Raw genomic sequence first — 17,356 nt, forward strand, 5'->3', positions numbered from 1 at the left:
TTTCTTTTGCCTGCTTGCCAAATTTAGGGTTCGGAGGTAAGGATCTTGGAAAGGATATCGTCCACTCCGGGGCCATCCAAGGATGGGGTGCCTCCCCAGAGTTTAGATTCCAAACCAAGTTAACCTTATCCGAGTCATGGCACCAAATTGTTATAAGTTACGATGAAAAATTATACGCCAGCCCGTGTATAATCCAATCAAGGTTTATTGAAGCAAGCAACAAGCAGGCAAAACAGCGCTGGGCGGCCGGGGAGTCTCCACTCCACCAATGGTGCACACCTGATACGGTAACGTGTTTCACAGTTAAACAGTTAAGTGTTACATATGTATGGGATTTCCCGGTACGCCTATACATATTCATGACCTATTCCTGCTTCGTATTAAAATTAGTTCTAAGAGGTATTACAATTAGTTCCAAGGGGTATTACAATTAGTTCCAAGAGGACACTCCCTCAAGTTTATCTGTCCAAGCCACGGAATCGGCCTTGGCCAGTTTCTGGGACCAGTTCCTTATTTTCTCAGAAAACTGCTCTTGAGGAGTTATCAAGAGTATCAGGAGTAATCAAGACTGGCACATCCTACTTACTTAGCTCAATATCTAGTTTCTGCAAATGTTACTGCGGTTATTGCCTATCAAGTTATTGCGGTTAAAAGCAGCTTAGTTACTAAGTTGTAGAGATCAATATATTTTAACAACCAACAGGTTTGATTAACAAATTGGTTTTGCAGAGTTTATTACACTCTGCGTATTTGTTTGCCTCCTTTGCCTTATCCCCCCCCTGCTTCTAATAGCGTCCCACAGCATCTTGCTTATATCATTCCGGGTCGCTACTTCAAATGCAACATTTATACTCAGAATAAGTTCTCTCTTCCAAGCCCATAAAAGCAACCCCTTTAACACAGAATTATCGCATTTCAGTCCTCTCTCAGAGAGAAAATAACGAAGGAGCTTTAGGACCGCTTTCTGCTCTTTGTCCAACACCATCTCCTTCTCCGGCCGCTCACCTGATCAGGGCGAGATTCAAGCTTCTATTCACTTGCGCGCTCCTCCTCATCTTCCCAGCTCAGCTAAAGCTCATGTCATTCTTCCCAGCTTAGCTGAAGCTCATGCCATCCTGCCGGGGCAGCAGGAAAGTCTCGGCCGGCTTCTCTGCTCCCTCGTCGGTTCAGCTGCACCAGAAATTCTCGTAGAGACGATAAAGTGCTGATCTGAGGGTCCCTGTTCGGGCGCCAAATGTTGCGGAGGATCCACAGGGGACATCACACACAGACCAATGTGATCAAGTGAAGCCCATTTACTACAACTTTTAGCACAGTTATATACCTTATGTGCTTGTGCACGCGCCTTATACAATACTCTAATTGGTACAATACCCCGTTTCACGCGATGCTATCTTATCCTCTATTGGCTGTGCAAGCTTTTTCACGAGGTGTCCAGCAGTTACTTATCTCATTCTTCGGCATCCAGGAGTTGTTTGTCAGGCTCTTCTTATCTTCCTTTTTCCCAGTGTACAAGGGCACAGCGTCCTTGTCTGCTTCAGCACTTTGTAAACTTATGCTTCGTTCCCACCTAAAGGCTGGATTGCTCACATGCCCTTGCCCAGTCAAGAAATCCTCAACAGGGTTTTTTGGTTTTGTTTGTTTGTTTTCAAAAGGCAATCAATGTTCTTTTTAGTAAAAATATATATATATCAGGTAGGATTGGAAGAAATATTTTGAGTTGCAAAGCTTGATCTATGTTGTTGTCATGTATCTGTTTTAAAGCTTATTACACTGTTTGTCCTTACAGTACTCAAATTTTTTTGAACCTTGCTTTATTGAAGTTATTAAAATGTATTTCCTTTATTACCTTTTGAATGTACACTTATTTCACCTTCTATCCTTGTTTACTCTTTTTATTAAGATTTATTGAGGATTTTGGTTCATCTGTTTTGTGTAAGTCTGTAGTTTGTGTATGCTCTGAAAGTATTTTAATGGCTGGTATTCGTAATGCGTACAACTCCCACAGTTAATGGCTTGGCACAGCTGATGTATACTGAGGAATGCCTATGAGAGTGTCTTTCCGTTTTAGTTGCCTGGTTCCTAATCTTGAAGTGCAGCAACATACTGTTTCAAACAGGTTTTAGAACAGGTAACTGAGAAAAGCAGACTTATTTTTTATTAGGCTTATATTTTCTTTGTATCTCCACCTAGAAAAATGTATAGGGATCAAAAAGGGATTAAAAAAACCCCTTTCCTAGAAGAGTATGAAACACTCTTAATTTCCTGTATGCTAGATAAAGTACAATTGCTTGGCTTTTTTGGTCATGTCCCCCCCCTTTTTTAGCTTCAGGTTAGTTTGAACTATTTTGTTTCATTATCTTACACATGCATCCATCCACTGTAGAAGTTGAAAGGTTTGCAGAGCTTTTTCTGTAAGGAAGATTTGTAAAGTGGAGAACTGCAAAGACCCGGTCAAAAATTGGTAACTAACAAGATAGAGATAACTTACCTTAATTTAATCTTTATGAATAATGTGCATAAAGGAAATAATGCAACCTTGCATGATATCTGCATAAATCTAACAAAGATGGGACAAGGTGTTAAAAGCATAGTTTGGATAAAAAAATGATGATGCTAAGAATGCAGTTAACTTTTTAGGCTGAGAGAAACTAGAAAGGCTAATATGAAACTTGAACAGTGAAATATAAACATCATCTCTTCAGCTATTTATTATCAGGGATGGAAAGCAGAATAAAAAAAGAAACAAATGAGAATACAGGATATCTTGGTTGTTTTCTCCTGTCTTCATGAAACTGTTCTTGAGATTTCTGTGTGCCACTTGAAATTAAGGATTTTTCCTGGTTCAAGGTAATTGTTATCTCTGCTCCTAATGGGACTAGAACTTGCATAGCCTCAGGAAATGATACTAAGATTCTGTAATGTTGTGAAAGGTATGAAGGTGGTGATTGTGAATTTATAGGTAGGGAGTTTTGACCATGTCTCCTAGAAGTTCTCCACTCTTCTTTTGGATTTTGTTGAAGCAGTCAGGTATGGCTAAGGAGAAGAGTGAAATGGGTGTGGCATTTGATGATGGATTTTTCTACTCACTATAACTTGTTTTTTAGACTGAAACAGGGAGGTTTCCAACAGTTATCAACATCTTCATTTCTACTAAGTTGCTGAAAAACATTTTTGCTCCCCTCCAGTGCTTTCTTCTTCCATTCCTTCTTCCCTGGGCTACTGTGTTCCTAAGTTAAAATTGTAGCATACTGTAAAAGCAAAATGCTTTAGTGGAACAACAAAGCCTCAGAATGTTTGATTTTTCCCATATGTAAAAAGGAAATATGTAAATAGAGGGATTTGGTTGAACCACATGACCTGCTTCCACACATAGTATCAACTGCCTCCTTCCAGATGGTAAATTCACTATTGTGATGGGTTAACCCTGGCTGAACACCAGGTGCCCACCAAAGCCGTTCTATCACTCCCCCATCCTCAGCTGGATAGGGGAGAGAAAATATAACAAAAGGCTCGCGGGTCGAGATAAGGACAGGAGAGATCATTCACTATTACCGTCACGGGCAAAACAGACTCAATTTGCAAAACATACTCAATTTATTACAAATCAACCAGAGCAAGGTAATGAGAAGTAAAATGAAATCTCAGAACACCTTCCCACCACCCCTCCGTTCTTCCCAGGCACAACTACCCTCCCGGATTTCACCACCAAGCCCCCCCAGCGGCACAGGGGGACAGGGATGGGGTTTATGGTCATCACACGTTATTTTCTGCCGCTTCACCTCCTCAGGGGGAGGGCTGATCACACTCTTCCCCTGCTCCAGCGTGGGGTCCCACCCACGGGAGACAGTCCTCCACGAACTCCTCCAACGTGGGCCATTCCCACAGGCTGCAGTTCTTCACGAACTGCTCCAGCATGGGTCCATTCCACGGTGTGCAGTCCTTCAGGAGCACACAGCTCCAGCGCGGGTCCCCCACGGGGTCACAAGTCCTGCCAGAAAGCCTGCTCCATGGGCTCCTCTCTCCACAGATCCGCAGGTCCTGCCAGGAGCCTGCTCCAGCGCGGGGTTCCCACAGGGTCACAGCCTCCTTCGGGAACCCACCTGCTCCGGCGTGGGGTCCTCCACGGGCTACAGGTGGATATCTGCTCCACCGTGGACCTCCCTGGACTGCAGGGGGACAGCCTGCCTCACCAGGGTCTTCACCACGGGCTGCAGGGGAATCTTCGCTCCGGCGCCTGGAGCATCTCCTCCCCCTCCTTCTTCACTGACCTTGGTGTCCGCAGGCTTGTTTCTCTTACATGTTCTCACTCCTCACTCCGGCGGCAGTTTCTCTCCGTCCCAACTTTTTTTCCTTCTTAAAAATGTTATCACAGAGGCGTTACCACTATCACTGATTGGCTCGGCCTTGGCCGGCGGCGGGTCCGTCTCAGAGCCGGCTAATATGGGCTCGCTCTCTCTCGAACACAGGGGAAGCTTCCAGCAGTTTCTTACAGAAGCCACCCCTGTAACCCCCCCCCGCTACCAAAACCTTGCCAAACAAAACCAATACAACTATCTACTACCTCTTTGTGAACAGCCTGTCTTTCATGAACCTCATAGTGCTTGAGTGTTGGGGGCCGGTAAGTGTCCTGTGATTGTCCCATGAGCTTGTTAAATGGTTGCAGTGTAATAACATTCCTGCTCACAGTAGAAGGTCTGTTAGCTGGGCCTAATGAGACTGGTGTGACTAGTTTTCTGGTACCTAGCTTCTTCAGTGGAACAGTGGAAAACTAAGGAGCTCTTGTTTGTAGGCTAGAGATAACTCTCTAACTCCCTGTGCAACTCATTTAATGAAATTCATGACCTGGCTTCTGGCTCTCAACTACATGAAGTGGCTGAAGTGTCAGGAATGGTCTCTTATGCAGCTGTATGTTGCTTGTGTATATATCACAATGCACAGAATCCAAACTGTTTATGATTTCGTAGTTGTGTCTTCATTCTGTTTGTTTACTGTAATTAAGGTTGTGATGCATGGAGTTGGAGTTTTGAACATGCTGCTTTTGATTTAAACTGACAGATGGAAATATTTCCTTGCAGAGCATCTGATTGCTTTGTGAAACATGGCAGTCTATTATTGATATTCTCAGAATTAAAAAAAAATAAATTAAAAATTGCAATATAAGTAACAAGTTAGTTATAGCAATGGTTAAAGAGCTGGTCATGGAAACAACTACAGAAAACTATGGTCTATAATTAGTAAGACATCTTATAGTTGGATCATTTCATAACCTTCTGTTGCAAGGCTACTTACGTTTTCTCTTTTGATGCATCTGATAATAGCTATTGTATGATCAGGGCACTAGCTATGTGATTCAGAATGTTGTTTAGTTATATTTGCTCAAAGCATTGTGAAAATAGTGGATTATTGTTGTGGTTTAACCCCAGCCAGCAACTATGTACCACACAGCTGCTTGCTCACTACCCCCCAGTGGGATGGGGGGAGAATCGGAAGAGTAAAAGTGAGAAAAAGACAGTTTAAGAATAAAAAAAAGGAGGGGAAAAAACAACAGGGGGGGGGGGGGGAACCCCCAAAACACCAACAAACCCAAGAAAAACAAGTGATGCAAAAGAAAACAATTACTCACCACCAACTGACTGATGCCCAGCCAGTCCCTGAGCAACTGCAGCCCCTGCCAACCTCCATCCCCCCTGATTTATTGCTGAGCATGGTGTCATATGGTATGGAATATCCCTTTGGTGAGTTGGGGTCAGCTGTCCCAGCTGTGTCCCCTCCTGACTTGTGTACCTCCAGCCTACTCACTGGTAGGGTGGTGTGAGAAGCAGAAAAGGCCTTGACTGTGTAAGCACTGCTCAGCAATAACTAAAATATCCCTGTATTATCAACACTGTTTTCAGCACAAATCCAAAACATGGCCCCATACAAGCTACTATGAAGAAAATTAACTTCATCCCAGCCAAAACCAGTACAATTATCATCACTTAAAACTTGCAAAGTTAATGTTGGAAATACAAAAGTGTTCCATTGGGACTAGGCAAGAAAATAAGAGGTGACTAGAAATTATAGGGATCTTGTCCTTGGCAATGATGAAGGGTATAAATCTTAGTAGTAGTGAGTTACTGTTTGAAATGAATGCATTTGATAAGTCATGGCCAGAGGGGTAGCTTTCTTTTTATGAATAGCTAGGCAAGTTTTTTCACTTTGATACCATCCTATCAAAACTTTAATTCTTTTCATGAGACTAATATTATAGTGCACTGTAGGTAAGGCAACATTTTGCATCTCTTCAGGAAAAAATATATTTGGTGTAAAGTTGAGAAATGTTAAGCATTGCTTCTAACTGAATGCATTAAGCATTTGGCAGTCAGAACAGCATCAAATTTAAGTTATTGATCTTGACCTATAAAATTCTAAATGGTACAGAGCCTTCTAAGAGTGTCCTGGGTCTGGCTGGGCTGGAGTTAACTTTCTTCATAGCAGCCCCTGTGGTGCATTGTTTTGGATTTGTGGCTAAAACAGTGTTGATAACACACTGGTATTTTGGCTGTTGCTGAACAGTGCTTGCACAGTGTCAAGGCTTTTTCTCTTTCTCACTCTGCTCCCCCTGCCCTCCAGCAAGTAGGCTAGAGGTGGGCAAGAAGTTGAGAGGAGAGACAGCCAGGACAGCTGACTGAAATTGGCCAAAGAGATATTCCATACCATATCAAGTCATACTCAGCAATAAAATAAAAAAAAAAAGAGGAGGGGGTGTGTGTGTGTCTTCCAAGGTAGCCATTGCTCATAGACTGGCTGTGTGTTGGCCTGCTTGTGGAGAGTAGTGAGTTTGCCTTTGCATCACTTCTGTTGTTTTGTTTTCTGTTTCCCCTAGCCCCCTTCCTTCATTCTTCCTTCACTTACTAAACTTTATCTCACCCCACGAATTTTCTTGCTTTTGCTCTTCCTATTCCCTACCCTGTTCTGCTGGGGGTTGGGGGGAGTGAGCAAGCAGCTGTATGGGTAGTTAGATGCTGGCTAGGGTCAACCCACCACAGACATGATCTTTCTAACCTTGCCTCAAGTGCTATACAGTGTACAGACAACCCAACTCTTTCACTGATTTAAATTGTTTTAATCAGGATGAGGAGAAGCAAAGGAGAGAGCTATACTAACAAGACTGCAGCTTTGGCAATGTAAACAATATCTACACTGGTACTGCTTCTGCTGGTATATGTGATCTGTATCTGTATAGTCTATTTGACTTTCATTCTGATAGAAGTTCTCAAAGCAAACTTTCACTTCTGTTTCATCGAAAAAATGTTTCTGGCAAGATTTTTATCAACAGCTAAGCTGGATTTTTTGTTTTGGTTTGTTTTTTTAACTCTAAACTTTGCAATTTTTAATTTTTTCTTCTGTATGTTAAGTCAAAAGATCACTTTCATATCTCTTTCAAAATGCTTTTTTTGCAACTCTTGCAAGACATGCATGAACTGGTAGAATCAATAGGTGAATGGTCTGAAATAGTTGATATTTTAAATAGTATAAAACAGTAGCTGTATAAAAGTTTTCCTTTTTAAGAGGTTTTGAGAACAATACTTGGCAACACTTGGCTTTGCTTCAATTGCTCCCTCCGCTGCTGCTTCCCCCTGCCCCCATTTGATTGTTTGGGGTAGAAAGAGGTCTGATTAGAGTTTTGTAAATTTTTGCCTTAAACTGAAGTGTTCTTTTGTCTGTTTTGCAGTCTGTGAGTTGCTGTGCATCTGTATTTGCTTTTAATAGGCTGCGTGTTGGGTTTGGGGAAGACTTTTTTTGGCTGAAATATGGTCTGGTCATTTTGTTTAGGTGCAGGCTTTGATACTGTGATCTGTGTTTGTCATTTGAGAAACAGGTTATAGCCTGAATTGAAGCCTGAGTAGGCTTAAAATACAACAGTCTGAGTCAGATTAGTTACCTCTGGTTCTGCTTGTTTACTGAAAATGAGCAAATTGGGGAGGAAAGAAAAAGCTGGTTATAGAAAGCCTTTGTCCCCTTTGGATGGTTCAGAGTGCTTTCCTCCAGTGTGAGTTATTTGGGGAAACGGGTTATCTGAACCTGTGAAGCTTTAAAAATTCTGTGCATTGGAAATAAGTAATTTGAGAGAGGTTGTACATGTAAACATCTGATAACCATTTGAAACAAAGGTTTGGAATTGCATCAGTTTTAACTGACAACTTTCATTAGTTTCACAGGTCTGTTCTGTGAGAATAAACAGAAGCCTTAAATTCTAAGGACACCCATTGTTACATTGTTTTTCAGGTGGTATCATGGAAAACTCGACAGAGCAATTGCAGAAGAACGTCTTTGGCAAGCTGGAAAACCTGGAAGTTACCTTATTCGAGAGAGTGATCGGAGACCGGGTTCATTTGTGCTTTCATTCCTTAGTAAAACAAATGTCAACCATTTTAGGTGAGAATTAAATGTTTTCTTTTAAAACACTGTAACCCGTTTATTTGTGGTTTTAGAACTTAGTACAGTATAGAAAACAATTGTATTATAAATTGAATATTTTTTACTTTTCTTTTTATCCATGTATGGTATAGCTCTTTACTAGGGTTTAATTGTTTTAAACCATGCTACTTAAAAATTCCTTTACAGGCTAAATAATGAAAATGTGAGGAAATCAACATCATCAGAACAGAGAAGCTTGTCTAAAGCTGCTGTGACTAAATTTACAGTAACATGCAGGCTTCTCATTAGTAATCTGAGGAGATTGTTTTGAGTCTATTCCTCAGTTATTGCAGCTCACAGGACATACTTGAATGTCAAAGTCATAGTAAATCTGGGTGCTTCCTTTATAAGAAAGAGAACAAGGAGAAACAAAGAGGTTATGTATTTAATAATATGAGGATTTGCTGGAATCAGCTTTCAGTATGTATTAGAATTAGTTTTTCTAAATACAAATAGCCCTTTATCTGAAATTGTAACTAGGATTATTTTACCATTAGCAAGTTATATACATTAATTTATTCTCATTTAGTGTAAATGAGATATGTCCTGGGAAGCGCTTGAATGTTAGTCAGCAAGTAGTGTGCTGCAGTGTAATGTTCATCTTCACAAAATAGAATATCAAGTGCATCTTCAGCAGAAGAAAAAACCTTTGTCAGCTATCTAGATAACAAGAAATAAACAGAAAGCAAATTTACTTGCAAAGCAAACAGAAATAGCATGCTCATGTTTGCATCATGTTGTCTGAGCTAATAATTCATGCTTCTCAGCTATACTGATTCTTGTTTGGGAACTGGTTACTATGTAGCAGTAGTAGAAAATTAAATTATGTTAATACTTGCTTTTTAAGTGCTGTTTTTAAGAGTCTTATTTTTAATAACTTCTACTTATTGTAGCTAATATCAGGTGTTGAATGTTGGTTTATGTCCACCATAAAATTGTTTCTGGCATCTCAGATAGAAAATGGGAAACCATTAAAGACTACTTTCTAAGAAAGGGATCCTTATAATCTTTTCAAATCTTAAAGAATCTTTCCTTCTTGAATCCATTAAATATGTGAAGAGATAACTATTCAAAGGAAACTCATTTGTTTGCTGATACTGTTCTTCATAAACCAGACATATTTTTGGTTTCATTTGTTGACTGCAGAGTGTATATGCTTTTGTTATTAAAAGGGCAGATGCTACACTCGAAACATTTTTCAGCCTCAAGAATGGCACTCTTGAAGTTATTGAAGCCAAATATAAGGATGTATCCACTGGGTCCCACAGACTGGAAGTGTAACTTTCACCAAAGCGGGTGAAATTTCCATTACTCAACAATCTCACTGATATTTTGTTTCCTAAAAGTGATATTTTTCAAATTAAACTTTTGTTACATATTTCTGTTTGACTGAAATACCAATATTTTAGGTGAAAGTTCTCCAAATCCCCCTCCCCCAAGTTGGATATGGGCATATGTTCATGCAGCATATGATTGACAGATAGTATATGAGTCCATCAAAACTAAATTCTTTCTGGCTGTAGTAGTATGGTTTTTGGTGAGTTGCTGAGTGATATAAAATATTGGAAAGGGAAATCTTTATCTTTTCATCTTGTCCTTCAGAATTTTCTGTGATTACAGAAGTCTTTGTATTTACTAGTCCCGTGTGTTCTGAAGAAAGGCTTCATTTGAGCTTGATTTATTAATAAAATGTGAAACACTACATTTCATTTAGAAGCCTAATCTCTGAATAATTTGCCATGGATTTTATAAGGAATCTGGTAGAAAATATGCCAAGAGATCTAGTCTAGATCCTTAAAGTTATATTATTTTCTGACTCCCCTTGCAGTGCTGTATGCTTAAAAACTTCAAATTTCATCTCTGAAGATTGGTCTTAGTATACGTTTTACACTTCTGTTTGGAAGGAATAATATAGTTTAAACAACTGACCTGAAAAGAGAGATTTTTAAAGCAGGAATGTATCAGAATACTGACCTGTTAAAGAAAAATAAGATAAAAGTGTAAGAAGCCAACTACAGATAAATAATATACTCATCTGAGTTTCTCAGCAGTTAAATTTATTTTTTCCTTTTGTTTTTGAATTGTTCATGAGCTTTGTAAAGAAGTCAAATGCTAAGTAGAAAACTAAGTAGTCAGGCATGTTTAACCTTTTGTACTGTAATTTGTTTTGAAACATCTTTAAGATAACTTGTCTTCTGGAAACTGGAGAGAGAGGTAACATGATGTTAGATGTTAAGTTTTTTCTTTAAGTGAAATTTGATTAGTTGACTAATTGTTTCTCTCAATTTCTTGTATTTTATTGCATATTTTTATCTTCACTGATCAATGACATTATATATTCTTAGACTTCAGTTTGTGAAGCCATATCATAAAACTTCCTCCTTTGGCAGGAGTGCTCACCAAGCCACTTTCAATCAGCAGTCCTGGCTAACCAGGGAGGTCCCAGTTGACTGGAGGTTAGCAAATGTGACGCCCATCTACAAGAAGGGCCGGAAGGAGGATCTGGGGAACTACAGGCCTGTCAGTCTGACCTCAGTGCCAGGGAAGGTTATGGAGCAGGTCATCTTGAGCGCCGACCTCGGTGCCAGGGATGGTTATGGAGCAGGTCATCTTGAGTGCTATCACGCGTCATGTACAGGACAACCAGGTGATCAAGCCCAGTCAGCATGGGTTTATGAAGGGCAGGTCCTGCTTGACTAACCTGATCTCCTTCTATGACAAGATGACCTGCTTAGTGGATGAGGGAAAGGCTGTGAATGTTGTTTACCTGGAGTTTAGTAAAGCCTTTGACACCTTTTCCCACAGCATTGTCCTGCAGAAACTGGCTGCTCATGGCTTGGACAGGCGTACTCTTTGCTGGGTAAAAAACTGGCTGGATGGCTGGGCCCAAAGAGTTGTGGTGAATGGAGTTAAATCCAGTTGGCGGCCGGTCACAAGTGGTGTTCCCCAGGGCTCAGTACTGGGGCCAGTTCTCTTTAATATCTTTATCAGTGATCTGGATGAGGGGATCGAGTGCACCCTCAGTAAGTTTGCAAACGACACCAAGTTGGGTGGGGGTGTTGATCTGCTTGTGGGAAGGAAGGCTCTACAGAGGAATCTGGACAGGCTGGATTGATGGGCCGAGGCCAATTGTATGAGGTTCAACAAGGCCAAGTGCCAAGTCCTGCACTTTGGTAACAACAACCCATGCAATGCTACAGACTTGGGCAAGACTGGCTGGAAAGCTGCCCAGCAGAGAAAGACCTGGGGGTGCTGGTTGACAGCCGGCTGAATATGAGCCAGCAGTGAGCCCAGGTGGCCAAGAAGGCCAATGGCATCCTAGCCTGTATCAGAAATAGTGTGGCCAGCAAGAGCAGGGAGGTGATTGTCCCTCTGCACTGGTGAGGCCGCACCTTGAATACTGTGCTCAGTTTTGGGCCCCTCACTACAGGAAAGACATTGAGTTGCTGGAGCGTGTCCAGAGAAGGGCAACCAAGTTGGTGAAGGGCCTGGAGCACAAGTCTTATGAGGAGCAGCTGAGGGACCTGGGGTTGTTTAGTCTGGAGAAAGGGAGGCTGAGGGGAGACCTTATCACTCTCTATGACTGCCTGAAAGGAGGTTGTAGTGAGGTGGGTGTCAGCCTCTTTTCCTAAGTAGCAAGTGATAGGATGAGAGGAAACAGCCTCAAGTTGTGCTAGGGGAGGTTTAGATTGGATATTAGGAAAAATTTCTTCACTGAAATGGTTATTAAGCATTGGAACAGGCTGCCCAGGGAAGTGGTTGAGTCACCATCCCTGGAGGTATTTAAAAGACTTGTAGACATGGCACTTAGGGACACATGGTTTAGTGGTGAACTTGGCAGTGTTAGGTTAACGGTTGGACTCAATGATCTTAAAGGACTTTTCCAACCTAAATGAATCTATGATCCTAAAAATGATTGTTTTGACACTCTGCAACAAGATTTCTGGAGGAAAGTATGTTTTTACCATTTACTATATAATTTATTGGAAACTGTTTTTAGCATTCTGCAGTTTTCATAAAACTGCTGATTTCACAATTTTTACAAAAAATTATAGTCTTTAAGTAGATCAAATATCTCCTTCACTTTTTTTTCCCTATATATAACTAAAGGAATAGTTCAGTCTCTCTTGTCAGTATTTTCTCCATTCTCCAAGTTGCTTTTCCAGATAGCTCTTCACATTTTCAAAGTAGTGTTATTACTCAGGACTGCTGTTCAACTTCTGCGTTGCTGGAAAAATTCAGGTCCTCTTGATGCCATCAATTTACATAACTGGTTGTTTCTTTGGATTGTCTGGTCAAAAATATTGTTTCAACTTATGTATTTTTTTCCTTGTACAGATGACTCTTGCGTAATACAAATGTTTTAAAAACTTAACTCTCTTACATAAATCAATTATTTCTGACTGTTTGGACTGCCAATGAATTATTTCTGACTGTGTGGACTTGTGCAAAGCATTTGACACTGTCCCACATGACATCCTTGTCTCTAAATTGGAGAGACATTGATTTGACGGGTGGACCACTCTGTGGATAAGGAATTGGCTGGATGGTTGCACTCAAAGAATTGTGGTCAACGGCTCGATGTCCAAGTGGAGAGCAGTGATGAGTGGCATTCCTCAGGGGTCAGTATTGAGACTGGTGCTGTTTAACATCTTTGTCGGTGACATGGACAGTGGGATTGAGTGCACCCTCAGCAAGTTTGCTGATGACACCAAGATGTGTGGTGCGGTCGACATGCTGGAGGGAAGGGATGCTATCCAGAGGGACCTTGACAGGCTTGAGGAGTGGGCCCATGTGAACCTCATGAAGTTCAACAAGGCCAAGTGCAAGGTCCTGCACCTGGGTCAGGGCAATCCCAAGCACAAATACAGGCTGGGCAATGAGTGGATTGAGAGCAGCCCTGCAGAGAAGGACTTGGGGGTACTGGTGGATGAAAAGCTGGACATGAGCTGGCAATGTGCACTTGCAGCCCAGAAAGCCAACCGTATCCTGGGATGCATCAAAAGAAGCGTGACCAGCAGGTCAAGGGAGGTGATTCTCCCCCTCTACTCTGCTCTTGTGAGACCCCACCTGGAGTACTGCATTCAGCTCTGGGGGCCCCAGCGTAAGAAGGACTCGGACCTGTTGAAGCAAGTCCAGAGGAGGGCCACAAAGATGATCGGGGGCTGGAGCATCTCTCTTATGAAGACAGGCTGAGAAAGTTGGGGTTGTTCAGCCTGGAGAAAAGGCGGCTCCAGGGAGACCTTATAGCAGCCTTCCAGTACCTAAAGGGAGCCTACAAGAAAGCCAGAGAGGGGCCTTTTACAAGGGCAGTGATAGGACAAGGGGTAATGACTTTGAACTGAAAGAGGGTAGATTAAGATTAGATGTAAGGAAGAAGTTCTTTACTGTGAGGGTGGTGAGGCACTGGAACAGGTTGCCCAGAGAGGTTGTAGATGCTCCATCCCTGGAAGTGTTTAAGGCCAGGTTGGATGGGGCTTTGAGCAACCTGGTCTAGTGGAAGGTATCTATGATTCTATGATTGATTCTATGGTTTTAGAACTTGTATTGCATAGCAATATGAACAGACATGGTATTTTCCATTTTTTGGTATGACAAGTGCATTCACAAATCTGAGTACTAAAATATGCACCACCACCCCACAAAGAAAACCAACCCTAAAACAAACACGCCCCAACTACATAAGTTAGCAAGATGAGCAATTTTATAAGAATTTTCTTTTGTGTTAAACTATTGAAATGTTTTTTAAGCATTTTTCCTATTTATTAGCAGGCTTTTAAATTGAGTACATTATTATTGCAAAGTTATTTCTTATTTTTATCATGAATACTAGACTAACTGTAGAAAAGTGACTAGTTTTTGAAGGTATTTTAGTATTCTGCACTGTATAATTAAATGCAGTTATTTGTTCCTAAAATATATTGATACTTTGTCAAATTAATACCGGCTTATCATATAAGCTGTATGTCCTGCATGATAGAAGTATTAATGCTGGTACCTTTACCCATGTAGTATATCATTTGTCCAGGACACTGGTAATTACATTTTCATGTTTAATTTCATTTAGTTCTAGCAAATCTTCTTACTTTTTTGTAAATCTACATCTCCTTTACAGTCTTCAAATATTTTTATGTCATGATGTTTATCAGTAATTGCTTATGAGATATTCATTAGTTAAGGGTGTATGTGTATATATGAGAGTTTTTAATATTGCATTTTGTTGAACATAGCCTGCTTTAAAAACTCAACGTTATCCTAACTTCCTTTTAAAGAATAAAAAATAACAAAACCTACAAAAAACTACCCCAACAGTTTGTAGCAAAAGATTTTCTTCTGTCAAGCTTCCTTTTCTTTATTAACAGGATTATTGCCATGTGTGGAGACTATTACATTGGTGGACGTCGCTTTGCTTCACTCTCAGACCTAATTGGTTATTACAGTCATGTGTCTTGTTTGCTGAAGGGGGAAAAACTATTCTTTCCAGTAGCACCTCCAGAGGCAAGTAGTAAAATTTAAAAATGTCATTTACTTAACTATTAATATCATTAATCTTGCATTTGATATTCATAGTTTTCTATGAAAAAAGCATTGTAGACAGCTTCCCCTAGTTCTAGAGCTGTCTCAGCATATGGTGAAATATAAGGAGTATATAAACATGTTCTTACTGATAGAAAGTAATGATAAAAAATTGTTTTTTAATGAAAACCTGTAATGAGAAAGCTAGATATTAGGTATTGCAGTTATCTCCAAATGTAGTAATAACGTTGTACGTAAACTGAGATAAACAAGAAAATGTGTGGTTCTTGGCTAGCAAAGAGCATCATTGTAATGTAGCTAGCCTCTAGGGTTTTACATTGACTTAATAAAGTATTTCAAAATAATATTACTATTTTATAGCAACGATTTCAAAATACGCATTCTGGAAATAACCAAAGTTCCTGAAAGCTGGGCTTCTTTCAAGGGACTATCCTGAACACAATATTAGTAATTAAAAAAAAACAAAACAAAACCAACCCAGACAAAACAGCCCCCCCCCCCCCCCAAATAAAGATGTTTGTGAATGTTAAACTTAGTTATAAATTTCCACTAAGTGGAAGAAAGTTCTAAAGTACTCTTTCATGGGAATTACATTATTGGTAATTTGATTTTTTGGAAATAACGTGACCAATAATGTTACAAGGCTAGAAACAAAATGAGAGCTTTTGTAGATAACTTTAGGAATTAAGCATTTCCAGCTCTTACTATTTTTGACCCTTTGAAAACTTAAAACTAGCAAAGGGATACAAATGACTATTACCAGTCTTTTGCCTCAGAATAGCATAATGTTGGGGAGAGGAAGTCTACATTAGAATGAAAAGGAAAATTGATATCTTTGCACTCTTCTCTAAAATTGTAGCCTGTGGAGGATAGAAGGAGAGTTCGAGCAATTCTACCTTACACCAAAGTGCCAGAAACTGATGAAATAAGGTATGTTTTAATAATAGGTAGAAGCAGTTGTGAAATTCCTGGAGTATTTATAAATACAAATGATTTTGGTATATGTTCACCATGTATACTTTCCAACTGCATCTTAGGCTTAACGTTCTGGGAGGTTAAAGGTATGATGCCTCTTTTTTCTTTTTTTTCCTCTTTTTTGTCTTGTGTCTTGTCATCTCTCTCCTTGTCTTTTTTCTTCCCTCCCCATGGCAATAACACTTTTATTCTGGGTATACTCTTTGTATTAATTGTAAGGGGAGTTACATTTAATTGCTAGAACTATGACACTTAGTTTAGAAGTAGAACATTACTAATTTCAAAAGCTTACCCACTTTGAGAAAAATGTAAGTTTGTACATGAAGAAATTTGTGTGAAAATGTCTCATGTGAGGGTTTGAAATAAATCGGCTCTGAATTTGCCTGCAGAAGTAGCTAGTAACAGATAATAGTTCAAGCCAAACCAATCTTGACCACTAAAAAGAGAATGAGAATTGACTCCGATAAAATTAAGAACAGTATTTTTAGTGTCTTCCTTGAAATAAGGAAAAAAAGGAGAGAAAGAATGATTCACTTCCCTTCTCCCTCTCCCCTCTTTGGAAAGTTATTGAATTGCCTCTCTGGACACCAGGTGCTCAACGAGCCGCTCTATCACTCCCCCTCCTCAACTGGATGGGGGGAGAAATATGACGAAAGGCTTGTAGGTCGAGATAAGGACAGGGAGATCACTCAGCAATTACCGTCATGGGCAAAACAGACTTGGCTTGGGGAAATTAATTTAATTTATTGCCAATTAACACCAGAGTAGGATAATGAGAAGTAAACCCAAATCTTAAAACGCCTTCCTCCCACCCCTCCCTTCTTCCCGGGCTCAACTTCACTCTCAAATTCTCTAGCTCCTCCCCCAGAGCAGTGCAGGGGGATGGGGAATGGGGGTTGCAGTCAGTTCATCACACATTCTCTCTGCCGCTCCTTCCTCCTCACGCTCTTCCCCTGCTGCAGCATGGGGTCCCACTCACGGGAGACAGTCCACCACAAACTGCTCCAATGGTGGTCCTTTCTACTGGGTGCAGTCCTTTAGGAACAGACTGCTCCAGTATGGGTCTCCCATAGTGTCACAAGTCCTGCCAGCAAACCTGTTCCAGTGTGGGCTCCTCCTTCCACGGGGCCACAGGTCCTGGCAGAAAACCTGCTTCAGCACAGGCTTCCCATGGGGTCACAGCCTCCTTCAGGTGCATTCACCTGCTCTGGTGTGGGGTCCTCCACAGGCTGCAGGTGGATATCTGCTCCACCGCGGACCTCCATGGGCTGCAGGGGGACAAACTGTGTCACCGTGGTCTTCACCATGGGCTGCAAGGGAATCTCTGCTCCGGCACCTGGAGCACCCCCTCCCCCTCCTTCTTCACTGACGTTGGTGTCTG

The 17,356-nt window shown here is 40.9% G+C and overlaps 2 protein-coding genes across 19 annotated transcripts in view; one reads left to right on the forward strand and one right to left on the reverse strand.

Moving 5' to 3' along the window:
* Window positions 1-17,356, forward strand: part of LOC126035245 (ras GTPase-activating protein 1) — a 148,159-nt gene that overhangs the window by 43,602 nt on the left and 87,201 nt on the right. For 7 of the 17 annotated variants that reach the window (XR_007504871.1, XR_007504872.1, XM_049793536.1 and 4 more), the window contains 4 exons: window positions 8,272-8,420; window positions 12,977-13,085; window positions 14,826-14,961; window positions 15,860-15,930. Coding sequence is in view for 15 of the 17 variants with exons in the window: in XM_049793536.1 (XP_049649493.1) it covers window positions 8,272-8,420; window positions 12,977-13,085; window positions 14,826-14,961; window positions 15,860-15,930 (465 nt within the window). In the remaining 2 variants the exon portion in view is untranslated. The other 10 variants (XM_049793541.1, XM_049793540.1, XM_049793548.1 and 7 more) reach the window with 10 other exon arrangements.
* LOC126035348 (uncharacterized) overlaps window positions 1-17,356 on the reverse strand; it is a 247,848-nt gene that overhangs the window by 21,127 nt on the left and 209,365 nt on the right. The window lies entirely within an intron of this gene.

This window comes from Accipiter gentilis, chromosome W (genome assembly GCF_929443795.1).
Source record: "Accipiter gentilis chromosome W, bAccGen1.1, whole genome shotgun sequence".
Lineage (NCBI taxonomy): Eukaryota > Metazoa > Chordata > Aves > Accipitriformes > Accipitridae > Astur > Astur gentilis.